This window comes from Labeo rohita, unplaced genomic scaffold, assembly GCF_022985175.1.
Source record: "Labeo rohita strain BAU-BD-2019 unplaced genomic scaffold, IGBB_LRoh.1.0 scaffold_101, whole genome shotgun sequence".
Classification (NCBI taxonomy): Eukaryota; Metazoa; Chordata; class Actinopteri; order Cypriniformes; family Cyprinidae; genus Labeo; species Labeo rohita.
This window is the reverse complement of record NW_026127131.1, coordinates 152966-178333: the sequence shown is the minus strand read 5'-3', so window position 1 is coordinate 178333 and position 25368 is coordinate 152966. Positions and strand designations below refer to the sequence as shown.

The 25368-nt window shown below is 36.7% G+C and overlaps 1 protein-coding gene across 10 annotated transcripts in view; it reads left to right on the top strand.

The window, feature by feature from the left end:
- The window catches only part of LOC127157212 (uncharacterized), a 42538-nt gene extending 17579 nt beyond the window's left edge, over positions 1-24959 (top strand). For 4 of the 10 annotated variants that reach the window (XM_051100453.1, XM_051100451.1, XM_051100452.1 and 1 more), the window contains 5 exons: positions 14896-15108; positions 15387-15713; positions 17090-17221; positions 17844-18146; positions 24041-24959. In XM_051100453.1, the coding sequence (XP_050956410.1) occupies positions 15021-15108; positions 15387-15713; positions 17090-17221; positions 17844-18146; positions 24041-24111 (921 nt within the window). In that variant the 5' untranslated portion in view covers positions 14896-15020 and the 3' untranslated portion in view covers positions 24112-24959. Of the gene's footprint in view, positions 1-14787; positions 15109-15386; positions 15714-17089; positions 17222-17843; positions 18147-19826; positions 20846-24040 lie in introns of those variants that run through there. The other 6 variants (XM_051100446.1, XM_051100448.1, XM_051100449.1 and 3 more) reach the window with 4 other exon arrangements.
- Positions 24960-25368: the final 409 nt, after the last annotated feature.

Here is a 25368-nt window from a genome sequence, read left to right as displayed (position 1 = left end):
GCCCTCTGGTGGAGTGTGCGGTTGCAGTGCAAAACGACGCCTCTGTTCTGCGTGCAGAGATTGCAATTCTCTGAGTGAAGAATGCAATCAAGCCGGTTCCTCCAGCCGAGATGAGAGCGGGATTTTGTTGTCCCCATTTCATCGTACTCAAGAAGTCCGGTGGGTTACGACCTATTCTGGACCTGCGGGTTCTGAATCGGTCCCTTTACAGGCTACCATTCAGGATCCTGACAGCAGGGTGCATTTCATGCATTCGTCACCAGGATTGGTTTGCAGCCATCGACCTGAAGGATGCGTACTTTCATGTCTCGATTTTTCCTCGACACAGACCATTTCTTCGGTTTGCCTTCGAGGGTCGGGCATATTAGTACAGAGTTCTCCCTTTTGGGCTAGCCCTGTCTCCCCGTGTCTTTACCAAGGTCACGGAGGGTGCCCTCTCCCCTCTGTGGGAGTTGGGCATCCGAATCCTCAACTATCTCGACGACTGGCTGATATAGCTCACTCACGAGATCTGTTGTGCGAGTACAGGGATCTGGTGTTTCGGCACCTCAGCCATCTGGGGTTTCAGGCCAACCAGGAGAGGAGCAGACTCTCCCCTGGGTAGAGTATCTCTTTTCTTGGGATGGAGTTGGATTCGGTCAATATGTCGGCACGCCTCATGAATGAGCGCACTCAGTGCTGAGTTGTCTGAACCTTTTCAGACACAGGATAGCGGTTCCTCTCAAACTTCTTCAGAGGCTCCTGGGACATATGGCAGCCGCAGCAGCAGTTACGAGTTGATTCAGAGAGATTCAGGTGGACCTGTTCATCTCCCCGGCATCCTCCCACTGCCGGCTGTTTTAAGCTCTGTCCAAGGCCCCCTCAGCAGGGACGCGCTGGCACACAGCTGCCCCTGGGGTCTCACCAAGTACGCCTTTCCCCAGTGAGCCTCCTTGCACAAAGACTGTGCAAGATCAGGGAGGACGAGGAGCTGGTCTTGTTGGTTGCGCCGTTCTGGCCCACCCGGGCCTGGTTTGCCGACCTCATGCTCCTCGTGACAGCTCCTCCCTGGAAGATTCCCCTGGGGAAGAACCTTCTTTCTTAGGGGATGGGCACAATTTGGCACCCGCGTCCCGACCCCTGGAACCTCCATGTGTCGCTTCTGGACGGGACTCGGCAGACCTCACTGGCCTTCCCCAGGCTGTGGTTAATTCCATCACTCAGGCTAGAGCCCCCTCTACCAGGCAGGCCTATGTCCTGAAGTGGGGTTTGTTCGCTGATTGGTGTTCCTCCCACTGGGAGGATCCACAGAGACGTTCGGTCAGGGTGATGCTCTCCTTTCTTCAAGATAAGTTGGAGCGGAGGCTGTCCCCCTCCACTTTGAAAGTGTACGTGACAGCCATCGCTGCATACCATGATGCGGTCGATGGCCTGTCCCTCAGGAGCATCACCTGATCGTCAGGTTCCTGAGAGGTGCTAGGAGGCTAATTCCCCCTCGCTCGCACTTCTTCCCCTCTTGGGGCCTCTCCGTTGTGCTACCAAGCCTTCGAAGGGCCCCCTTGAGCCGCTTGCATCAGTCGAGCTGAATGTCGGTCTTAAAGACATCACTCCTGATCGCGCTCACATCCATCCAGAGGGTGGGGACCTGCACGCTTTCTCTGTCAGTGAGTCGTGCCTTGAGTTTGGTCCGGCTGATTCTCACGTGACCTTGAGACCCCGGCCTGGTTATGTGCCCCACCACTCCCTTCGGGGATCAGGTGGTGAGCCTGCAAGCTCTGCCCTTGGAGGAGGCAGACCCAGCCTTGTCGTTGCTGTGTCCTGTTCGTGCTCTGCGCACTTACGTAGACCGCACCCGGAGCTTCAGATGCTCCGAGTAGCTCTTGTTTGCTTTGGAGGGCAGCAGATGGGGAATGCTGTCCCCAAGCAGAGGTTGGCTCATGGGGTGGTTGATGCCATCACCCTGGCTTACCAGTGTCAGGGTCAGCCGTGCCCCCTGGGAGTTCGCGCCCACTCCACCCGGAGTGCCGCCTCCTCCTGGACGTTGGCGCACGGCACCTCTCTAGCAGACATCTGTAGAGCTGCAGGCTGGGCGACACCAAACACTTTTGTGCGGTTTTACAACCTCCGCGTTGAGCCGGTCCCCCCCTGTGTGTTAGGTAACATCAGGTAATTTGCGGGGGGACAGCTTGGTGTCGGCTTGCTGCGCCATTCCTACTGGATCTGAGCGCTATTCTGAGTTGTTCCCCTTGGTGAACCCTGGGTCCTCCTGGCCCCCTCAGTTTGGATTAGAGCGGAGTTTCTGTACTGTGTCTGGTAGGGGCTTCCTTCACCCCTCCCGGTTGTGGCCTTATCTCTCTGTAAGTTCCCCATCTTCTCTCATCAGCATTTGTATCTCAAATCACGTAACGCAGTTCAGAATTGTGGCGTTTTCCAGAGGAGACCCCAAATACGTCAGTTATGACGTAACGTCGTAGAGAACGACTGAAGGGGAACGTCTCGGTTACATCTGTAACCCTCGTTCCCTGAAGGAGGGAACGGAGACGTTACGTCCTCTTGCCACAATTTTGGACTGCGCTGGGGGGCTCGGTTTCGGCTCAGCCTAAATCTGAATGAGTGGATGCACGCCACTATCTTATATACCCGTATGTACGGGGGAGTGGCTTGGCATGCAAAATCCACTCGCCAATTTTCATTGGCTTTTTCCAGTTTAGTTCAGAGGTGATTGGCCTCCCAAGGGAGACCCCAAATACGTCAGTTATGACATAACGTCTCCGTTCTCTCCTTCAGGGAACGAGGGTTACAGATGTAACCGAGACGTTCTCTTTCGCTTCTAATAGGTTCTGTTATTGCTACACACATGCTCGTATTGGAGACTATTCATGTAAATGAAGTCGGTTTTGTCTTAAGTAAACCTGAACAGTTGGGAGAAACACTGATGTGCCAAAATATTTGATCTGTGCATCAGATCTTAAAGCGACAGCAGCGTAAACCTGCAGCAGCCGACCACGACAAACAATAATCAAACAACAAAAGAAAAAGAGAAAATCACTCACTATTCTTGACTGAATCACTTATTAACTGTAATAAGAATTATCTTTAATGTATACAGTGAAGACTTTGCAGTCTTTTATTTTAACATGTATTACTTCATGAAATGTCTGTAGTCTATTTCTGTAATAGCCTTTATATACATAAAAAACATAAAATAAAAAAAACCCTGCAATTCTATTTTAAAAAAGATTCTATTTTAAAAAATATTATTTCATTTTTATTTTTGATTAATATATGTATTAATACTTTTGCTTGTAAGTATTACTTGGAGTGTTTACTTGCCTTGAGCTCGAGAATGTTTTACTTACATTGGTTGATTAGTTTTTTCTGTATTGAAATTAATATTATTTAAACATGGTGGCAGTTTCTAGCTTGAAAGAAAAATATTTTTTCTAACATTTTTGCAGCAACAGTTTTTATGGGTCGAAAACCATCTTGGGTGTGCATGAATTTCTAATAATTAAATGGCATATCATCAATTATTCCTTATATAATGTAATTTATTGTAATTAATGTAACTATAAATGCATTCAAAAGTAAAACAGGTGTGAGTTTGCTGTGACTTATGGAAAGTATAGGTAGGGCTTATACACAGTGTGTACCATTGTAAAGACTAGGTTTATCCCTCACAGCCTCATTTTCATTCAAGAAGAAAAAAAAAAGTCATATACAACCCAAAACACACACAGCCACAATCAGAAATAAAAGAGGTGCATTTTCTGCTCTTAAGGTCCCATTCATCAAGATACCTACTCCTTTACCCCCACCCTTGAATTTATACATTTACTACATTGATGAATAAAGTCAAGTCCCGCCCTATAATTTTTCACATTCTAAAACCTGTTTCACTCTGAAATATGTCACATTACATAGATCAGCCATAACTTCTGTCTTAGCTGGTTCAGGTGTGTTTAATTGGGGTTGGAGCTAAAATCTGTAGGACACCTCCCTCCAGGACCGAGTTTGGGCACCCCTGGATTTAAACAATGTTAAGATAGTGACAAACAGTAGTGTTTCCTTGGACTCGGACGGACTCGACTCGGACTCGGCCCTTTGGGACTCGGACTTGAGTCCGACTCTGCCCATTTTGGACTCGGACTCGTCTCGGACTCGATTGGTAAAAGACTCGGACTCGACTCGGACTCGACTTAGGTGGACTCGAACCCAACACTAAAGATTTCACTGTCATCTGATTCTGTAATTTTTTTTTTTTTTTACTTACGAAAACATTAATTAAAACCATGTTTTACTAAGTGTATGCATGTAAAAATGAGCGGAGAGTATAGAATACTAGATTAAGATGAGTTAGCTAGAGAATACCTGCATATTAACAGTGTAAACATGAACAAAGCGACCGTATACCAGTGCTGGACTGGTAATCTGGCAAACCGGGCATTTTCCCGGTGGGCCGACGCACTTTTGGGCCGGTACATTTCCCCCCACCCCGCCAGGGACAGCGGCCCATCACAAAGCACTACAGAGTGATAAAGGATCTTGCTTCGCCTGTGTTAAAATATCGCTTCACCTCTCAGAATGTACAGACCAAAGCGAAACGGTGGTGCTGAAAAGTTCATGGAAAAGTAGCTTAAAACTTTAAACCATTTTTTAGCTAATAAAAATACTAGTGGCCTAAGACTTTTGCACAGTACTGTATGTATATATATATATATATATATATATATATATATATATATATATATATATTATACACAAAATTACGGTTTGCATTTCTAGTACAACCCTATTTCCACATGCACTGGAATATGCATAATATTGGAATTTTCAGAAGAAGCTGTGGAGGGGTGAACACAGAGAAAACTACAGTACAGTAGTCAACATTTGAAGTGGATCTAAAAAAGTTAATCAAAGTTGTCCTAAGACAAGAACGGGTATTGTTTTGGTTTTAGGACAACTTTGATGAAAGGTTTTGATCCACTTCAAATGTTGACTACTGTAGATGGGGAACCGATTGCTCCTTTTATGACAATGAACCGCACAGATGCAGATATTATAACAATCTATTGATAAACACACACCTTGTCTGTTTATCACTCTGCGCCGCCCATGATTCAAATACTTAACTTTCAATATTAAAGATACCAGTACTGTAATCAATGTGTTAAAAAAAAAAATCATAATTTATTAACTTGTGCTTTGCCTTCCTCTCTTATTCTTATAAAGGCTGCATTCTTTGAGGAGGTCTTAACATATATGTTGTACACAGTTGCATACTTATTTTTATTATTTGGAAATGACACTTTGACCTTTTAGTTTAGGTATATATGTTGAGGTGGGCCACCTGAACCAAAAAATGCCAGGGCCAATTTTTTGTCCCAGTCCAGCCCTGCCGTATACTATGGGTAAATGTTAATAAATTAAGTGTATCAGCAAATATATATATATATATATATATATATATATATTTATTTTTTTTTTTTTTTTTTTTTTTTTTTAGATGATGAGGGTCACTCAGTCGCTTTGTGTCCAACTCAAACACAGTTACAGGATTTTTGACCAGTGAGTGTGTGCAAATGCGCATTTTGTCCATCGTTAAAATAGCGGCATCACATTACGTTTTCATCAACAGGTTACAAAGTTTGTTGTAGCTATATGGGTGCAAGTTTTTTTTTTTTTTTTTGTAAAAAACATTTGGCCAAAATCTCATTTTGAGATGTAATGCTACTGTATGCACAGGCTATTTAAGTGCATTGGCTATAGACTAGATGGCTATAGCTCTCTCTCTCTCTCCAGTCCCACACATCTCAGACCTCAAATATATGAAATATGAGCCTTTATAGACACAGTGTTTCTTGCGGGGAAAAAAAAAAACACTTTACTTATTCAAACAACAAGATCTTTATTTACCCTTGCAAGACTTCGTTCATTCCGTCACGATAGAGCGGGTGGAGTTATGAGGTTTGACTGACAGTTTGAGCAGATCCAACAAGATTTAGTCGCAAGCTCATCCTCATTGTCAGTTGTTTATTGCTGGATTAAGCTGGTCCTGAGCAGGAGCTAGTTAGGACCAGCTAAAGATTTATTTATTTATGTGTTCATTTCTAATTTTAATATTTATTTATTCCCACAAGTATTTATTTTTAGATTTCTTTATTCATTTATTTCTTTTTACTTTTACTTTACTGAATCATTGGTTGAGAGCTCACACAGAAATGTCAGAACAAATTAGCAATCAGTTTCAGTTTGATCAGTTTGCTATGAGATGTGATCAACTGGAAAAGTTGGCAAATTTTTATGCAAATTGTTCATTAAGCAGTTCTGAAGTGAACTTTCGAATTTATGAAAATGTTAGTATTTTCAAAATGTTAGTTGGTAGGAAAGAAATGTAAACCTGCTCCTTACCTTACCTTTTTGGCAAACTGATGATGCTGAATTTTGATGCACTGCCATCATAGTTATTTTTCTCCATCTTTCTTTTTGTTGTTGTTTGCTTGTTTTAGTTTTGATATTTTATTATTTTGAGTTGATAACTCTTCAATTGGGTCACTGTCACTTTTTACCCAGTCATCCAATCAGTAGAGGAGAGGTGGGACAAATGCTACACTAAAACAATGCTGTGCTACCAAAGCATTCTCTGACATCACCAGCTAGCCATTTTCAGAAGAGCACCTGGAATTTTTCAGCTAGCTAAAATGCTTTGATGGACACGTTAATTTAATATTTATTGTTAGTCATATAGCGTATTAGTCTTTTTTGCATGAAATATACTGGAGCCAAACCTATTTACCCCATTTACGAATGATTGGATTTCATTAACATACACATGATTTAACTATCAAAACTGATGTTTATGTAACGATTCACTCAACTCACAATGCTATACGATTTTTGTTTCACAATACGATTTTATCACTATATTTTTAACAAAATAAGATTTAAGACTAATTATACAGTAAATGAAAAGATGACCTCTTATTATTGCTTTGACAAATTGCTGCACGTTTCTTTGTGAAATATAATAAAACTAAGTTGACATTTTAAAAACAAACTTCAAAATAATAACACAAATTAAAAAAAAATATATTTTAATGTATACAAGCTAAGGCTTTGGTTTTGCTTTCTATTTAAAAATAAGAGGCAACCACTGCATTTTAACCCTTTCACACGTGAGTTTAAAATTTTCTAGCTGAGCCTCCTGAGTGAGTTTTTTTTTTTAAATGTCTGGAACCTAAAATAAGCATTATATGGTTGAAAACATGAATTTTGCGATTATATGACAAGCGCTCAGCGCGTCCGATCTGGCTCAGCACCAGCTAAAGCGCCAAAGCAGATTTGAATTCAGCGGTTGATCACGTGACGCTCTGAACGTTCGAATCACACCAGTGTGACTATAACTGTAACTACATAAAAATATCTGCACAAGACAAAATCAGCAGATGGATTAAATGAGATGCAAATTTACTCTCTAGCAGCAGGTGGCACTTATGGAACAACAGCGATAAAGCATTTCCTTGGTTACTGCTGTAAACAAAGCAGAGCTGTGCTTATGAAGACTACTTTAATATGCATCGTTCAGGGGCAAGATGAAAATATCATCTATACTTTCCTAAAGACAGTGAGTTTCACTTAGAGATTCATTCATATATAAACTCCTACCCTGCAGTTGTATCATTATTTGTTTAGCGTCTCAGCCTATTTGAATCGTCACATATTTAAATCAATTTTCAACCGGCTCGTGGTGCATCGTTACGCCCATTAGCATTTGTGAATCTGGAGGAGAGTTTTCAGGAAGGTCTGTTTTACATGCAGGTTACTTTGAATTTACTCACATATTTATGCAAGTTTATGCAATGAGGCCCTATGTTGTTATTGCATACTGTTAATGTACAAATATACTGAAGTACAAATAGTATGTGCCAATATAAATTATAGATAGCATAATTACTATTACATGTGATGGAAATTCTGTATGATGGAGGAGATGTACAGGTGATCATACACTGTAATAAATCCTGTATTAAGGTAGAGGAGTTTCCAATAAGCAATACACTATATTTTAAAATCTTGATTGTGCGCATATGTGTGCCTCTGACTTCTTTGTCCATGCCAGACTCACACCGTGTCTACACCGGACGCGAGTGGCGTGACAAAAAAACAGTAGAACCCATTATAATCAGTGATGCTGTCTACGACTGGATGCGGCCCGGCACGCAGACAGTAAACTACTACTGTGTCCCATTTATGACATGCTCACACAATGTTCAGATGATTTGCAACGGTCACTTTGTCGCCTCCAGTGTAGACACTGTGTCAAGCTCACAGTGTGGACTGTTCTGTACTTCATAGAAGTGATTGTTTGTTTGGGAAACGTAACCTAAATAATTTCAGCTATTGCAGAGTCAAGATTTTCTCTGTGATTACAAAATAAACTGACATTAGTGCAGAAATCTACCATCCACTGGGTGTTATAAACCTAGAATCTGACAACGCTGGTGATTATTCTGGGCTTGATGACAATGCTGTGAGGAAGGAAGTAGCTGGATTCAGATGTTCGATTTAAATTTGTTTATTTATTTTCTTAATATTACATTTATTAGTTTGTTTGTGCAGGATTGGTCCTCAATAGTAGACAACTTATATTGCTATTTGTCCAATAACCGCACACTGATTATAACTTAGCATTTGATTTATATTTCACACTAGTGTAACAAAGACTGCACAGTCACCAGATCTGAATATTATTGAGCCACTTTGGGGTGTTTTGGAGGAGCAAGTGAGGAAACATTTTTTTCTACACCAGCATCACGTATAGTGACAGTGAGAATGGCTCAAAAACCCTTTGGTTACTGTGCAGGACTTTGTCATTTCCAAGACGAAAATTATGCTGTATTGGCCGCAAAAGGAGGCCCAACAGTTTCATTGTCCAACCCCTGCACTCAAAAAAATGATTCTTTAAACCTACTTAATTCAATTATGGACAGTGGTTCCACACAACCAAATTGTTTTTGATGAACATGAATGGAATTTTTTGAATCTATGCAAACTCTGTGTTGTGACAACACAGCTGAATGAGGAAGAATTTATGTGAAATAGTAATGTCCAACCAACTCAATTTATTCACTTCCCTGTAACTTAAACCGGTTAAGTTTAGTGAACATGTTTTGGTTTATTAAAAACTGGCCAAATATGTTTCACTTTATCAACATAAGGAAGTTTGTTTCAGACAACTCATTTAAATTATGGACAGCGGTTCCATCCAATTGGTTCTAGTTACTTTAACTAAATTATTTCAAGTTAAAGTTACTCCCTTCAACAAAGCATTTTTTGTGTGATTATTTTGCAATGAATCACAAAAGACAAGATGTCACAAATGATCAAGTGTATTTGTTAAACAAGAGCAACAATTACAGTTACAACCACATTACAAAATTACAGAAAACTACTATTAAACTACTGTCATTTTCTAATTGGCATATAAAGGTAACCAATCAAACCTTAATCCAGGAACAGGAACTGGCTCCAGAAATAAATTCTGCAGTACTCCAAATGTGTACCTGATTTCAGGAGTTCAAGTTTAGTCCATATATCAGTCCCAGCAACATGTTTTTTCATAGGGTTTACTGCTAAGGTCCTGAAGAACTTTATCTTCCAACACTCCAGCATCTGCTGTGCTGTCTTCAATGTCTGCACCTTCAAATCGTATGACATAGATTCCCATGATTCCTCTGGATCCCCTCCTGAGTGCTGCCAACGTCTGTATCCTAAAGAAGATATTTAAAAGAATGGAGTACTCAAATTCTTGCGTATTAAATTTACCTTAGCATTTATCATCCTTTAAAATACCAATGAATAAATAAATTAATAAATAAAACAACTTACCATATACTCCATAATAACACTGCTAGTTTCTTCATTTGGGTACTTCAACGTCATTAGTCTAAAGATGCAGACAACAACAAAATTCATGAGATTTAGCCTTTACATTTTTCTAAAAAAAAAAAAAAAAAAAAAAAAAACACATTTGAAAAATGTCATTATTATTCTGTCTGATCATTTCCTTACGGGAAATACAGGCAAGCAGTTCAGATGGAATTCTAACTAACATTACTGTGGAAAATGAAACTATAACAGTACTGGACCAGATAAGCACAGAAAGTCACTGTCCTGCAGAGTTTAGCAATATTCCCAATTAAAGGGATAGTTCACCCAAAAATGAAAATTCTGTCATTAATTACTCACCCTCATGTCGTTCCAAACCCACAAGACCTTCATTCATCTTTGGAACACAAATAAAGATATTTTTGATGAAATCTGAGAGCTTTCTGACCCGGCATAGACAGTAATGCAACTGAAATGCTCCCAGACCCAGAAATGTAGTAAGGACACCAGTAAAACAGTGTAAAAATCAGTGGTTCAACCACAATTTTACAAAGCAGTGAGAATACTTTTTGTGTGCAAAGAAAACAAAAATATTGACTTTCAACAATTCTCCAAATTGTGTCTTCCGCCATTATCGAGAGTACCTCTTTGCATAACGCATGCGTGTGATTCTGCTGACGTAGAACATGTATGCGCTGGGCCTTGTTTGCTTGCAGAGGAAAGCAATGTGCATGCATCGTGATGCTCTCCATAATGGCAAAATACGTGATTTGGAGGAGAAGAATTGTTGAATAAAGTAGTTATTTTTGTTTTCTTTACCCACAAAAAGTATTCTTGTAGCTTTGTAAAATTATGGTTGAACCACTGATGTCACATGGACTATTATATCAAAGTCCTTACTACGTTTCAGGGCTTGGGAATATTTCAGTTGTGTTGGTGTCTATGCAGGGTCAGAAAGCTCTCTGATTTTATCAAAAAATATCTTAATTTGTATTTTGAAGATGAACGAAGGTCTTACACGTTTGCTAATCAAAGTTTTACTAAAAGTTCCAGGCAGGGGGTGTTGGAGCTAAACTCCAGAACACTGGCTCTCCAAGAGCAGGTTTGACACGCCTGCCTTGCTTTAGAATGTATTGTTTTTGGGAAGCTAATGTATTCGCAATATCTGTCAGTTTACAGTAATACCATATTTTTATATTTACTATATTAATAACCCAATTCTTATTATATCTGTCTTTTGTGTTAATGCCTATGACCATAACCCTAAAACTCAGTGGCTGGTGAGACAATGTTTTAAAGGGGTCATCTGATCCAAAACTCACTTTTACATGTTGTTTGAACATATATGCATTTTGGCAGTATGTGTACACAACCACCCTATGGCGATAAAAATCCACCCAGTGGTATTTTTTAATCATTATAAGTAATATGCCCTTTTTCAAATCAGGTCATTCTCAGCTTCTAGTTGGTGTGACGTCACACCGATCAAGGCTGCTCCCACAATAGTTGATTTACATGACCGTCTTATCTTAGACCTGCCCTAAATGAGCCGAGTGAGAGCTGAGAACAGTCTGACCATGCAACATGCAACAGAATGGCCCACTCTGAAAAGGGCTGATTTTGATATGGTAAAATGGGTGTTTTTTACACTACCACTGAGAAATTTTAACAAAAGTATGCTATGGACTTCTCATTAAGACTCTAAAGAATCATATCAACAGCATCTGATGACCCCTTTAACATGATTACAAAAGTTTTTGTTGAGTGTAGCTGTTCTTACCTGTGTAGTGGGGACCAAGAGGGTTTAATGCTTTGTCGGTTTGCAATCATCTTCATAAGTTTTGCAGTGTGGATCCACCCATTGGCAAAGACAGCTGACACTAATGGACCTATGGTTATTCTGCCTGTCTCATATTCTGCACAAATCTGTAAACACATGAAGTACAATTTGTTACAAGAGCACCCATATATAGTTTAACAGCAAAGACAAATTCAGTGATCAAAAAATTTGTGTGATTATTGTCAAGTATATTATTCCAAAAGGGTGGACATGATCTGGAGCATATTTAAAGTCATAAAATGACTGTAAAAAGCATGATTTATAGTTCAGGCACAGCTTTTCACAAAAACATTAAGTTTATAAAATGATAAACATCACATTTCTGCCTTCGAACCATTTTTGAGAAAAGGAATGAGTCAAAAGTATCCATTAAATACACACACACACACACACACACACACACACACACGAACATCTACATATACATAAGAAGAGTTCATTTGCAAAAACAAATAAATCCGTTTTTATTAATATTCATAAAACATGTTTTTATTGTGTGTGTGTTTTGTGTGTGTGTGTGTTTTATTCTGTTAGTTAGCTGTATTTTTGAGCTATTAATATTCATTCAAAATAAACCAACCACAGTTTGATTGATATTACTTGGAATGCAGAATAATTATTAAAAAAAAACAAAAAACAAAACAAACAAACAAACAAAAAAACAGAGTTATCTGTTCTTGCAAATTAACTCTTAATATATACAAATACACACATGAACTCTTCATATACACACACACACACACACACACACACAAATTCATGCATACATAAATTTATTAACATATAACATATCAATATATCTTAGTGTCTTACTTGTTTAGATTTCTAGAAGACACATCAGTTTCTTAACCATCCACCAGTTCACATTCACAACTGTGTGCATTCCTCTAAAACAGAAAATGCAAAATACCCTTATTACTTTTGTTTATAAAGGATGAAAAGGCAATACAGCGGTTCACTTACCTTAGCCAAAACTTTTTTTTTTCTCCGTCAGTAAAGTTGTGACATTCCTTCATTTCGCCAAAATTAGGCACCGATGAAGGAAACCCGTGATCAAATGTATGCTGTTATAAAAACGAATAGCAGATAAAATGTTAAAAGTATGCAGCAGTCGAATGTGGCATTATTTGTACTTGCTTTCGTGCTTTAGCTAACGCTAATTTTACTGGGACTTGAGTAGCCTAGAAAGACAGGAAGGTTTTATTTAACTGCCTATATATAAGACGGAAAAGCACTTTGAATTTTAATATTTCGCCGCATCCTCTGTTCCACAAGCACACATACAAATACACTACAGTCCATATGCGCGTTCACATCCCAACCGCACGAAATCATCTATTAACGGCGCAATATACCAGTTACACTCGTCTGCAAAACAACACTAAAAGCATACTAAAACACTTACAGAAATTAAAGACTTTGACTTAACACAAAGAAGTCTTTACATTTTCTTACCTGACTTGTACTTTTAGCTCCGACGCCATGATACACCTCCTTCGCGCCGTCTTCATAAAATGCGTTGGAAACGTCATATCCGGTTTTTTGAACGGCGAAATTAAACCGTTTACGTTAGTTTAACGATTGATAATCAAGTAAAATGGAAACTTAAACAGTTTAAATTAATAGAGCACAATACAATAGTGTTTTGGTGGAAAAAGAAATATACTTGTGTTGTTTTAACAATAAATGCCTGGGTAAAATGAACAGTGGCACAAAACCATTTTTTTGAGTGTGTATTCCCAACTGTATTTCCAACTTAGTGGAATATTTAAGGATATTCACTTCCTCTGTACTTCTATCCTTTGTAGCTGGTGCTGTTTGAAACAACCTTGTAAAATTGTATTGTCTTTTAGGATGTGAGTGAATCTCTCCAGCAGAAAACACCTGCCTGAAATGCCTTGTTTGTCATCCTGCAATTATTTCTGTCACATAGCTAATTCCCCATTTAACACATTTGGATAATGCCTGTCTGCTGGCTACTTTGGCTCCCCTCATTTACAGGAAGATATAGAGCCAAGAAAAATGTATTGAATCAATGTGTATTTTTAAAATTATTTCTCAGCAGTTAAAGTGGCATGATGTGTAGCCATACTCAGAATGCGTGCTCTGCATTTAAACCATTTAAACAGCAGTGAGTAATAAACAAACACACACACACCATGAACACATACCCGGGGCGGTGGGCAGCCATTTTTGCTGTGGCGCCCGGGGAGCAGTTGGTGATCTAGTGCCTTGCTCAAGGGTCTCACCTCAGATGTGGTATTAGGTGAAAGAGAGTGATGTAGATTCACTCCCTCCACCTGCAATTCCTGCCAGTACCAAGACTTGAATCCATGACATTTGGATTACAAGTCCAACTCTCTGACCACTAGGCCTCAACTGCAGCCTTAAATTCTTGTTGTGTTCTCAACATTGTCAGTGTTAACAGACATGTTGTCACCTTAGAATTATAAGGTTCTATCTGCATTCTGAGCACTTTTGAGATATTGAGCTTAAGAGTTTTTTCATTCCATACACTTCTGTTCCATACACTTCTGCAGAGAGAACCATTTTTGTTTTCTAAAAAAATGCCCAAAATGTACACCGCTTACAAAAGAAACGTAATGTAAATTTGACACTGAATAAGAATATGTGAATAACTCAAATTAACTTAAACTTATAATTCTAAGATGATGATTTAGCTCAACATTATGTAAAGAAATGACACGTGTAATATTATATCTGAAGTGTAAGAGAGAAATAAAATAAAGAATTTCCAGTGTGACACGTCCTGCACAAGGTGCAGTCATGCTAGCAAAGGTGGTTTTGGGTTGGTCAGCTTGCGCTTCTTGTCACTGTGGAATTCAAGCTTGAACTGATGTGGTACAGTAAATCTAACAGGTGCTGCAACAATGTAAACTATCAGAAAAAAATAGTTTTTTAACATTAAGCATTGTAATCCTATTTTAGTAGACTCCCTGAACCAAACTGCTAACCTATAGGGGCCTTTAAGCAAATTGTGTTTATAAGACTAGTTATCTGTTCGTTACCAGCTGTTTTATGAGTTTATTCCCCCGTTACTGTTGTTGTTTGTTCTGCAGGTGTGTTTGGTGCTGATCAGTATGAGGTGAAGTCAGTGTCAGTGATGGAGGGAGGTTCTGTCACTCTAAACCCTGATCTTACTCAAATAAAGAATTTTTATTTGATAGAGTGGAGGTTTGAAGACCCAGTCATTGCTCAAACTAATGGAAAGGACATCACATATCCCAATCACACTGACATATTCAGAGACAGACTGCTGCTGGATCAGACTGGATCTCTCACCATCAAGAACATGAGAATCAAACACTCTGGACTCTATAAACTACAGATCAGGCACAGCACTGGGACATTGAAAGGAAAATTCAGTGTTACTGTCTATGGTGAGAATATGTATTGTTAATGTTTAGATTTTTTAAAGTTTCTTTTTGTTTATGCTTTTCAAAGCATTACTTTTCCTTTCTATTGTAATGTATCTGTTTGTGCATGTCTAACACCTGCTAGACAATTGTTGTTGTCATGTCGCAGAGACACTGTGTGTTTGAATGCGAAAACAAAATCACCGTAAGCTATATAACTAAGATGAACTGATCAACTGTAAACCTTCTATTCTAGTGCCAGTAACAGTGTTTAATGTTTAATCTGTCTGAATTTCTTTTAGAGTCTACATCTAAAGCTGAAATGAAGAGCATGTCATTGATGGAGGGAAATCCAGTCACTCTTCAGACTGATGTTCCTCAACTATACGGAGATGAGCTGATAGTGTGGAGGTTTGGAGATGAAGGAAAACTCATAGCTAAAGTTGATATAGAGGCCAAGAGCTCACCATTATATTATGATGAGAGATTCAGAGACAGACTGCAGCTGGATCATCAGACTGGATCTCTGACCATCACAAACACCAGAACCACAGACTCTGGACTTTATGCAGTGGAGATCAGCAGCAACAAACAGACTTTATACAAGAAATATACTGTTACCATCAGTGGTGAGTAACTCAAGTCTTTTATAATAATGATTGTTTATCAGTTTTGTTATAGATCAGACACATTCACACTAATTTCTAGGGTTGGGAATTGTAAGAAATGTAGACATCTAGTGGTGAAACTCTAGCAATAAATGTGTTTTATTTATTTGTTTGTTTGTTTGTTTAACATCAGATAGCTTTAGTTTGCTGTATTTTTAACTTATATGCTGCATTACTTAAAAAATAATATACAATATGTTTTTTTTTTTTTTCCTTTTTTATTATTTTATATCAAAATAAATAGTGTATAATTTAGAGGTGAATATTGTTTTTAAAAGAGTTATGAAAAATGCATTGTAGCTAATATTTTAATTGCTATCATTGCTAATTATTCATCAAAAGAAATAAGAGTTTAAAAAGAAGTTATTCATCATTGTGCAACAGTTCGGATACCACATGACAATTTACTTTCCAATTACCATGTACCATGTAAAAAATCAGGTGACATACTGTATAGATAATACTGGTTCTTTGTATTTGAAATCTAGGTTTATACATACACATTGCCTCATGAAAACCTTTATGTGAGCATACTTAGAAAAAGTGTGAGGGACAAATTTACATTTTGTTAAAAGTGGTGGTTTATTAAAATACACCCCCCATGTATTTTACACCCATGGTTGAAAATGGTTGAGTGTTTTTAAAGCTGTTTCATAAACGTGACATCTGCTTTCTCTGGGTCAGCAGCAGCACCAGCACATATTTGAATATTCTGGTGTGATTTTGTTAAAAGTTTAATCGACACGGGCGAATCATGGTCATTTAGGAATAAGATCACATGCTGATGTTTAAAATGTTTGTTAAAAAGTGATAGTATGTCTGGGTCTTTTCCATGAACCTGCTTTTTTTTTTTTTTTTTTTTTTTTTTTTTTTTTGGACACTTTGTTTCAGTGAACTGGATAAAAACAAATAACATAAAATAAAAAATGATTTTATGTTTTTACAAGAAGCAGTTCAGTGGACTGTTTACTGAACTGAAAACTTTTACAACCAATTCTTTACTCAAACCACTGTAATGGTACATTTAAGTATATTTCAAATCAGACTGACTGTCAGTCACACCCAAAGTAACTTGTGGATAAGTACTGACTCAAGAAACAAACTGTTTAGAACGATTCAGTTCAATTTAGTGAACTGGTTTGACAGGTTCATTTGAAAGAACCAGTTCAAAATAACACTTTGTTTATGAACCAAACATCACTGATATTAAAGATAATTAGACACTCATTATGATTATCTCTTTATCATTACAGTATCAGATATTCACTCAGATTATGATGTTTCTAGTGTTGTTATAGATCTGACACACATTTACACTAATGACTGTCTCTCTTTAGCTGCTCCAGTTCCAGGTTTGTCTGCAGGTGCTGTAGCAGGGATTGTTGTTGCTGTTCTGCTGGTGGCTGCAGCTGCAACTGCTGGTGTGATTTACTATCGCCGCAAATTCTCTAAGCAACTAAATCAATTGGGTAAGTATTACAGTTGATTCAGCAAGACAAAAACATTGAGCTTTATTGTGGTTTTGTAGAGTAGTATGATTTTCAGTCCACATTTCTACTTTAACCCTTTCACGATCACACCGGTGTGATCATTCTTGGCTGGTCCCTGAAGCGTACGATCACACCGGTGTGATTCGAATGTTCAGCGCGTCACGTGATCAACTGCTGAATTCAAATCTGCTTTGGCGCTTTGGCTGGCACTGAGTCAGATTGGACGCGCTGAGCGCTTGTTATATTATTGCAACTATTCCGTGTTTTCAATCATATACTGCTTATTTTAGGTTCCAGACATTTAAATACACATAAGTCCTTGTAAAACAATGCATTTGTAGTTTGCAAAATACACGCCAATGTCTATAGAAGCGGCAATAATGATCCTTACAAATGTTATCTGACGACATGTTTTATTGATATCATATACAAATTGTGTAGGTAACTATAAAGTTTACAGCGATGTATACCTCATCACTGATAAAACAGCATCTGCATGATCTGTGTCGAAATTTTAACTCTGATGTTCACATGCACGCATACTTGATCTAATGGCATTTGTGTATTTCTATCTTTCTATGCACTGTTCTCACACATGAAGAGAAGACAATAGCAGTGATGGAGGGAGAGCCTGTCACTCTGAAGCCTAATAAAGAAATACAGATAGGTGATAAAATATATTGGCAGTTTAGAGGAGACCTCGTAGCTAAAAAAGAAGGAGAGACCACTGATGGTGAGATTACTGATGGTCATGATGGGATATTCAGAGACAGACTGGAGCTGGAGAATGAGACAGGCTCACTGACCATCACAAACACCAGAACTGCACACACTGGACTCTACACTCTAGAGATCAGAAGAGGCAAAATAATCTTACGCGAAACGTTCATTGTTTTTGTCAAAGGTGAGTCACTCCAGTTAATGTAATAATGATCACATTCTTCTTCATTCTTTTTTTTTCCGAAATGAATTCAGCTCAAAGTCCCTTCAGAGTTTCTGCAGATCATTCCAGTCTTCAGTGTGGTTTTGTCTTTGCTTAATTTTTTTTTTTTTTTTTTTTGTAAAAAAAAATTATAATATAATAATACTTATAAACACTATAGCGCTACGTTGAGGAATCATGCGCATTTGTTTTATTTGTAGATGAAAACACAATAAGCTCATTCATCATCAAATACTGGCGTAATTACAATCATACAATTTTATTGGCATAATTAACATTAACATTAACAGTATTTGCAAAATATTGTATCATATAACAATACAATTAGGTAAGGAGAGACACAAATTAAAAGGGAAAATAAGCATATATAACATTAAATATAAAAATATAGGCCTAACCAGTTATACAATTCTATTATTATAATGTTATTTGTATTACAGTTATATAATAATAATAATTACTAATAACAATAACATGTAAATATTTAATTAAAAAACACAATTATAGTGTGTAACTTTGTCGGGAGTGCATTAACATGAGAGCACACTCAAGTAAATGCAAATCTCTTTGTTCGTAGGCAGATTTCCTTCACTCTTTCACAAAACTAGACGTGTCCTCTCAAATATACAGTGTGTTCTCCATAGACTGTAAAAAAAACATGGACGTAGTGTCCGTGACGTCACCCGTAGGTTTCTGATTTTTGAGGCTCATTGTGGGCGGGAGTCCGCCGTCGCCATCTTGGGATCACGTCAGTGCACGTCACTCCCGGATAATCGAAAATGGGCAAATAGGCGGGACGTGGGTGGAGCTGGTTTCTGAAACCACACCCGCCTATCGTGACGGTGGTGACAGCAGCGGCAATCCACCTGTCACTTAAGTGGCCACGCCCTAAATTATGCAGAACTTTAAGGCTTAATATAAATTAAATGGATGAGTTATAAAACAATTCACCCCCCCTCGCAGTTGACATGAAGGGCAAAATTAGCTATACAGACCAAAACCACTTTTTGAACCAGGCTGTAAACATTTTTTTTTCTGCTGTGAAGTTGGGCATTTTAACATGGGGAGTCTATGGGATTGACTCCCTTTTGCAGCCAGTCTCTAGCGGCCAGTCGATGAATTGCAGTTTTAGTCACTTCCGTGTTGGCTTCAAGAGGGAGACCGGGAGGTTGCCGCTTGGTGTTCTCTTGTTAATTGGCTCGGCTCTCCCCCCTACATGATCTAGTTTCAGAATTCTCTTCTCTTATGGCTTTATTGTTTCTAGAAGCTGTCAACCATCAGATTTCCATGATTGACCAATGATAAAACATTGTGCACCTTTAAATTGTAAAGAAATTAAGAATCTATCCTTGTGATGTCAAATAATTCCATGTACAAATTTCATTATGTAGCATTTTCAATTTTAGTCAGCCAGTATTTATTATTTAATAGTTATTTGAACTAAGTGCTTATAAAGTTGTACAATAAAAGTATGTAATCTTGTGGTTTTGTACCTTTTGGGGGTGATAAGATTATTTTGTCTAGTGCACCAAATATGCCAGAACCACTACTACATGTACATGTATATACAGACACACACACATACATACACACGTCCTTAATGAAAGTTTACTAATTTGTTATAATTTCCTCATTTCTCAGTTTCTGTGCTGCTGTGACATGAAGTGGTGTATTTGTCAGTGAAAATGGGACATAATTTCACTATGAAGACTGGTCTTACTAAAGTACAGACAGTTGGTGAGATGAAATTTGGAGATGAAAATTCCCTACATCAAATCAAAACAGAGGACGAAAAGTCATATTATGTTCCTGATAGGACATTCGGAGACACTCTGAAGCTGAACAAAGAGATGTTAAATCCTTAGCGAGAAACAATGAAGAGGCGTTCTCACATAAAGAATCCTTTAATTAACTAGATGAAGCAGTATAACGATACAGCGCATGCAGAACAGAAAAAAAGGACGAGTCCGACGTCTCGCTTCCACCTAGTACCCACTTACACATAGTACATACTACAACCACCACCTATTGGCCAATATGTACAAAAGAACACAACAAGAGACTAGAAATCTGACCATCCAGAACACTGCAACTATCCATAAAGGACATTATTGCAGAGTAAGTTTTGAGTTGACAAAACTTAATAAAGCCAACCTGGTTTAGTGTAGGTTCACCGTGCTCACAAAGCTCGATATAAACGTTCTTCATCAACTCAGAGTTTGTGATTTAACTCTGAAGCGCGTGCACCTGAAAGTGTGACACGTGCACCAAACAGCCAGTCACACGGAACATGGAGAGCGTCAGCAAAGTGTCCGTTGGATTCACTTCTAGCCAGAGTTGCCGCAATTCACTTTTCTGCTGAAGATTAAAAGATGTCCGTATTAAAAATGTTATACATTTAAATGCAATTACAAGGCAGGAATAAACAGAAAATATATGACTATGCAAAGGAATCAATTGAATTTAATTATTTATATATAGTTTTACACAGAGCTCAAAAGGAAAACATTGGTTTAGTCATTATAAAAGTTGGATATGTTAAAGCTATCTGTATTTAATTTAATTTTATTTAATTTTATTTAATTTTATTTTATTTAAATACGGAAGCTTAAAATTAATTGCCACTTGATATAATAATTACACTGTCGCTCAAAAGTTTGGGATCAATAAGACTTGTAATGTTTTTGAAGAAGACTCTTATGCTTATCAAGGCTGCATTTATTTGATCAAAAATACAGAAAAAACAGTAATATTGCAAAATGTTATTACTATATAAAATAATGGCTTTTATTATAATACACTTTAAAATATAATTTATTCCTGTGATGCAAAGCTGAATTTTACCAGTCTTAAGTGTCACATGATCTTTCAGAAAGCATTCTAATATGCTGATTTATTATCAATGTTGGAAACAATTGTGTTGCTTAATATTTTGGAACCTATAATATAAATATTTTTTTTTTCTGGATAAAAAGTTAAAAAGAACAGCATTTCTTTAAAATAGAAAGATTTTCTAACAATATACACTACTGTTCAAAAGTTTGGGGTCAGTAAATTTGTATTCATTCTTTTTTTGAAAGAAATTAAATCCTTTTATTCACCAAGGATATGTTAAATTAATAAAAAGTGATAGTATAGATTTACAAAGATTTATATTTTGAATAAATGCTGTTCTTTTTAACTTGTTATTCATCAAACAATCCTGAAAAAAAGAATCACAGGTTCCAAAAAAACTGAAGAATCTGAAGACAGTATCTGGTCACAGTAAGACTAGAGTAACAGCTGAAAAAAATTGAGCTTTGCATCACAGGAATAAATTATATTTTAAAGTATATAAAAAAATGATATTGTAATAACATTTTGCAATATTACTGTTTTTTTTTTTTTTTCTGTATTTTTGATCAAATAAATGCAGCCTTGATGAGCATAAGATACTTCTTTAAAAAAAAACATTACAAGTCATACTGATTCCAAACTTTTGAGCAGCAGTGTATATGAATATGTTATATGAATTACAATATCAATTACAATTACTATAATATAAATATAAAAAAATAAGCAAAAGTCGGGCAATTTTATATCTAAAATTCTTTGACTGTAAACTGTTTTAATTTGGAGCTGGAGATACAGGGGAGTGGCTTCATTGCATCAGATATATGTGACTTTGCTCACAGCTGATTGGTCTAGTTTGGGTTTGCGATCTTTAACCTAGAATAAAACCTCCTCCGGAGCCGGGTAGATTTGTAGCGTAAATTACTACGGTGAAGAAACCTGCTGAAAACTAATCCACCTTCTTGAGCCTGAAAACTTAGAGTTTGCTCTAACTAAATGCGAACTTACCTGGGTAAAAACCAAAAACCGGCTTCATGCTACAGGCCACAGATAGAGTAAAGTTACAAAAAAATAATAATAATAATAATAACAATAAAATAAATAATAAATTGTATTGTCGACTACACCACCCAGAATACACCGGGAACAACAATCCTTACGGGGCACACAGGTTCGTTGCCAAAGACAGGGTGAGCCTTAAAATATAGATGAAAATAAAAATCAACAAGAATCACTTTATTCAAGCATGCAATTAAAAAAATCGCTCCATTTGTCTATATTGTCATATAACCACATATAGTGACGAAGCTGCCAAAAATCAAGTTACAGCATAAAAATTTCTACACATTGTTTATGGAAGAGCCTAGCTAGAAGCGATTAATCATCAGACTTCCATGACTGATCAAGAAAATAACATTTAAATTGTAAAGAAATTAAGGATCCATTGTTACATGGTAAATATACATATTTCACGATGTTGGTATTTATTATTATTATTATTATTTATTTTATTTTTATTATTTAATAGTTATTTAAGATAAGTGTTTAGAAAGTTATACAATAAAAGTGTATAAAATGTATGTAATATTGTATCTTTACACCTTTTGGGAGTGACATGTCTTATTTTGCATACACTGTAAAAAATAAAAAACATAATTTGTTGAGTCAGCTTAAAATAATTTGTTACCCTGCTGCCTTAAAATTTTAAGCTCAGTTAACTAATATAAGTTCAGTCAACTTGAAATGTTAAGTTGTACTAAGTAACAAAGATATTTGTGTTTGTTAAACTTAACAGATGGGTAAGTAACCCAGCTGCCTTAAAAATTTAAGTTGATTCAACTCAAATATCTAAGTTGTCACTTAGTGTAATTTAACATTTCAAGTTGAATAAACTTTTTTTTTTGAGTTGACTGAACTTAAAATTTTAAGGCAGCCAGGTTACAAATTATATTGACTCAACAAATTGTTTTTTACAGTGTAGGACACCAAATAAACCAGAACCACTACTGCATGTACATGTGTAAACAAACACACACACATCCTTAATGAAACTTTACTGACTTGTTATAATCTCATAATTTCTTTGTTTCCATGTGCTGGAAATTAATACACCGACTAAGTATAAATTATTTACCTGTATTTATAAATATTGAATGTGTATTAAAACTAGTATTTTGTTCTAAAATATTATAGTTATTAATGTCACATAATTAGTACAGTGGCAGATCCTGGCATAGTCAATATAATCAGCTGACTAGGGCTCGCAATGTGCTGATGGGCGACATGAGACACCGCCTGCACATGCAGCTTTCAGACAGACATTTCTTTTCTTTATAGTTGATTTATGGCATTTTTTAAATGTTGAGAGTTAATTAACATGAGAGCACATCCAGTTAATGTGTGAGCGCAGTTCTCTTAAATATACAGTGTGCTCTGTTATTAATTGTCTCTGGTCTCCCTCTGATATTGACATCCTTAATGAAACTTAACTGACTTGTTATAATCTCTTCATTTCTCTGTTTCTAGCTGCTGCTGCTGTCACAAATTAAGCGAGAGAAAAATCAGTGATGAATGAAAATAATGTTGAGATTCAGTTGTTTGTGCTGAATATCTTTAACTTAACAACAATATCATGATCTGATGTGTGTGATTTTTAGCTTCATTCAGTTTTTTCATTCAGATTTCAAACAAATGACTGTAAGTTAATTAAAGAGTGACTGTCCTGAGAGAAATGATTTTAATGCTACAAAGATTCAATATGTAGAAGTGTAAAATATCCAGTTAAACTTTAAATTTCAGTTTGCATATGTTCATAGAAGCATTACTGAGTTCACAAAAATTTAAGAAAAGTGCTTTGATCCTATCAAATGAACAAAATGTGCTGCTGACAATCTGCATTAAATGATTTTCTCATTGTAAAAGCTTGTCATTATTTGTTTAGTTTGTATCTCATATATAACAAAATCCACAAAAGTGCATCTTCTCTGTTTTTAATTATTCATAGTCTCTGTATTTTCCTTCAGATTCCACAGAAGAGCGAGTGAATGAATCAGTGATGCCACTGCTGAATAGAGAGAATGGATGTAGTGAATGATGAGGAGGGGACGAGTTCACTTTAATATCATAAGACCCGCCCACCAGTGTCAATCACTCTGACATCATCAACATGTCAACTGCAGCTACAACAACATAAACATGTTTCTGCTTTTATGAGCCTCTAAAATCCGTCCAATGAAAGTGAGAAATTAATCTGTGTTGAGCTGATAAACTTCATTGTTTTAGAACCACGAAACATGTTTATCAAACACTTTCAAATATCATTTTATTAGGGTTACATGTCATTCCTGTTACTCTGTTTAGCATAGTGTTAGTTTGACACAGTTTTGATTTTGTGTGATTGTAGCCAGTGATTGTCAGAAAGTATCATATGCTTTTTGTAAGAAGTTTCACCACAGCAGTGTTTCTCTAACCACTGTATTCACTGTTTTTTTAAATATATATTTAACACCAGTATCAGATTATGTTGATGGTCAGAATTGATCACAGTGTTTCTCCAAAGCTGAAGTCACATGATCTTCTCCATGTCTATAGTGCCTTCTCATGCTGAAGCAGTTGAAATCAGCTTTATTGCACTTGTAGCAAATTAAGATGGAAAAGGTGTGTTGTTCAGTCCTAGTTGTGATATGATACTGCATGTATATATTTTATTAATTTTGACAAAAGCATTTGCTTGATGAATAAATGCTGATGTAAGATATTGATATATCACTGATCCTAATTTTGGATCATTTCTGTCCTGTAATGAGGACACTGACACAGCTTTTGTTTCCTAGCAACTGTTTTTTTTTTTTTTTTAAATGCAATGCATAAACAATGTGCCTAAATTTATTATATTATAATAAATTATAATAAATTTATACAATTATATGCGACTGTTACAATACAAATAAAAAAATAAAATAAAAATAAAGACAAATTCTGTTGAATGTTTTGCTGCATACTGTATATTCTATGATTAATGCACTAAATCACATCTTCAGAGTAGACTGAATATGACCAGATACAATTAATAAAAGAAAGAAAAGTACCATAAAATAAATTTGTATTCTAGTTGTGTTAGTTGTAAGCAGAAATATCAGGGACTGAAAATGGAGCTATAAAATCAGATGTTGTTTAATTATTCACTGAATGAAACGGTGCTAAATTATAATAACAGTGACAACAATAATAATAATAATAATAATAATAATAATAATTTCTGCTTAATTGATATGCATTTTCTTTTTATGTTTATTTTACAGTTTATGTTTTTATTTTGTTTTTTTTACAGGTTAAAAGTAGCCTCTAGACA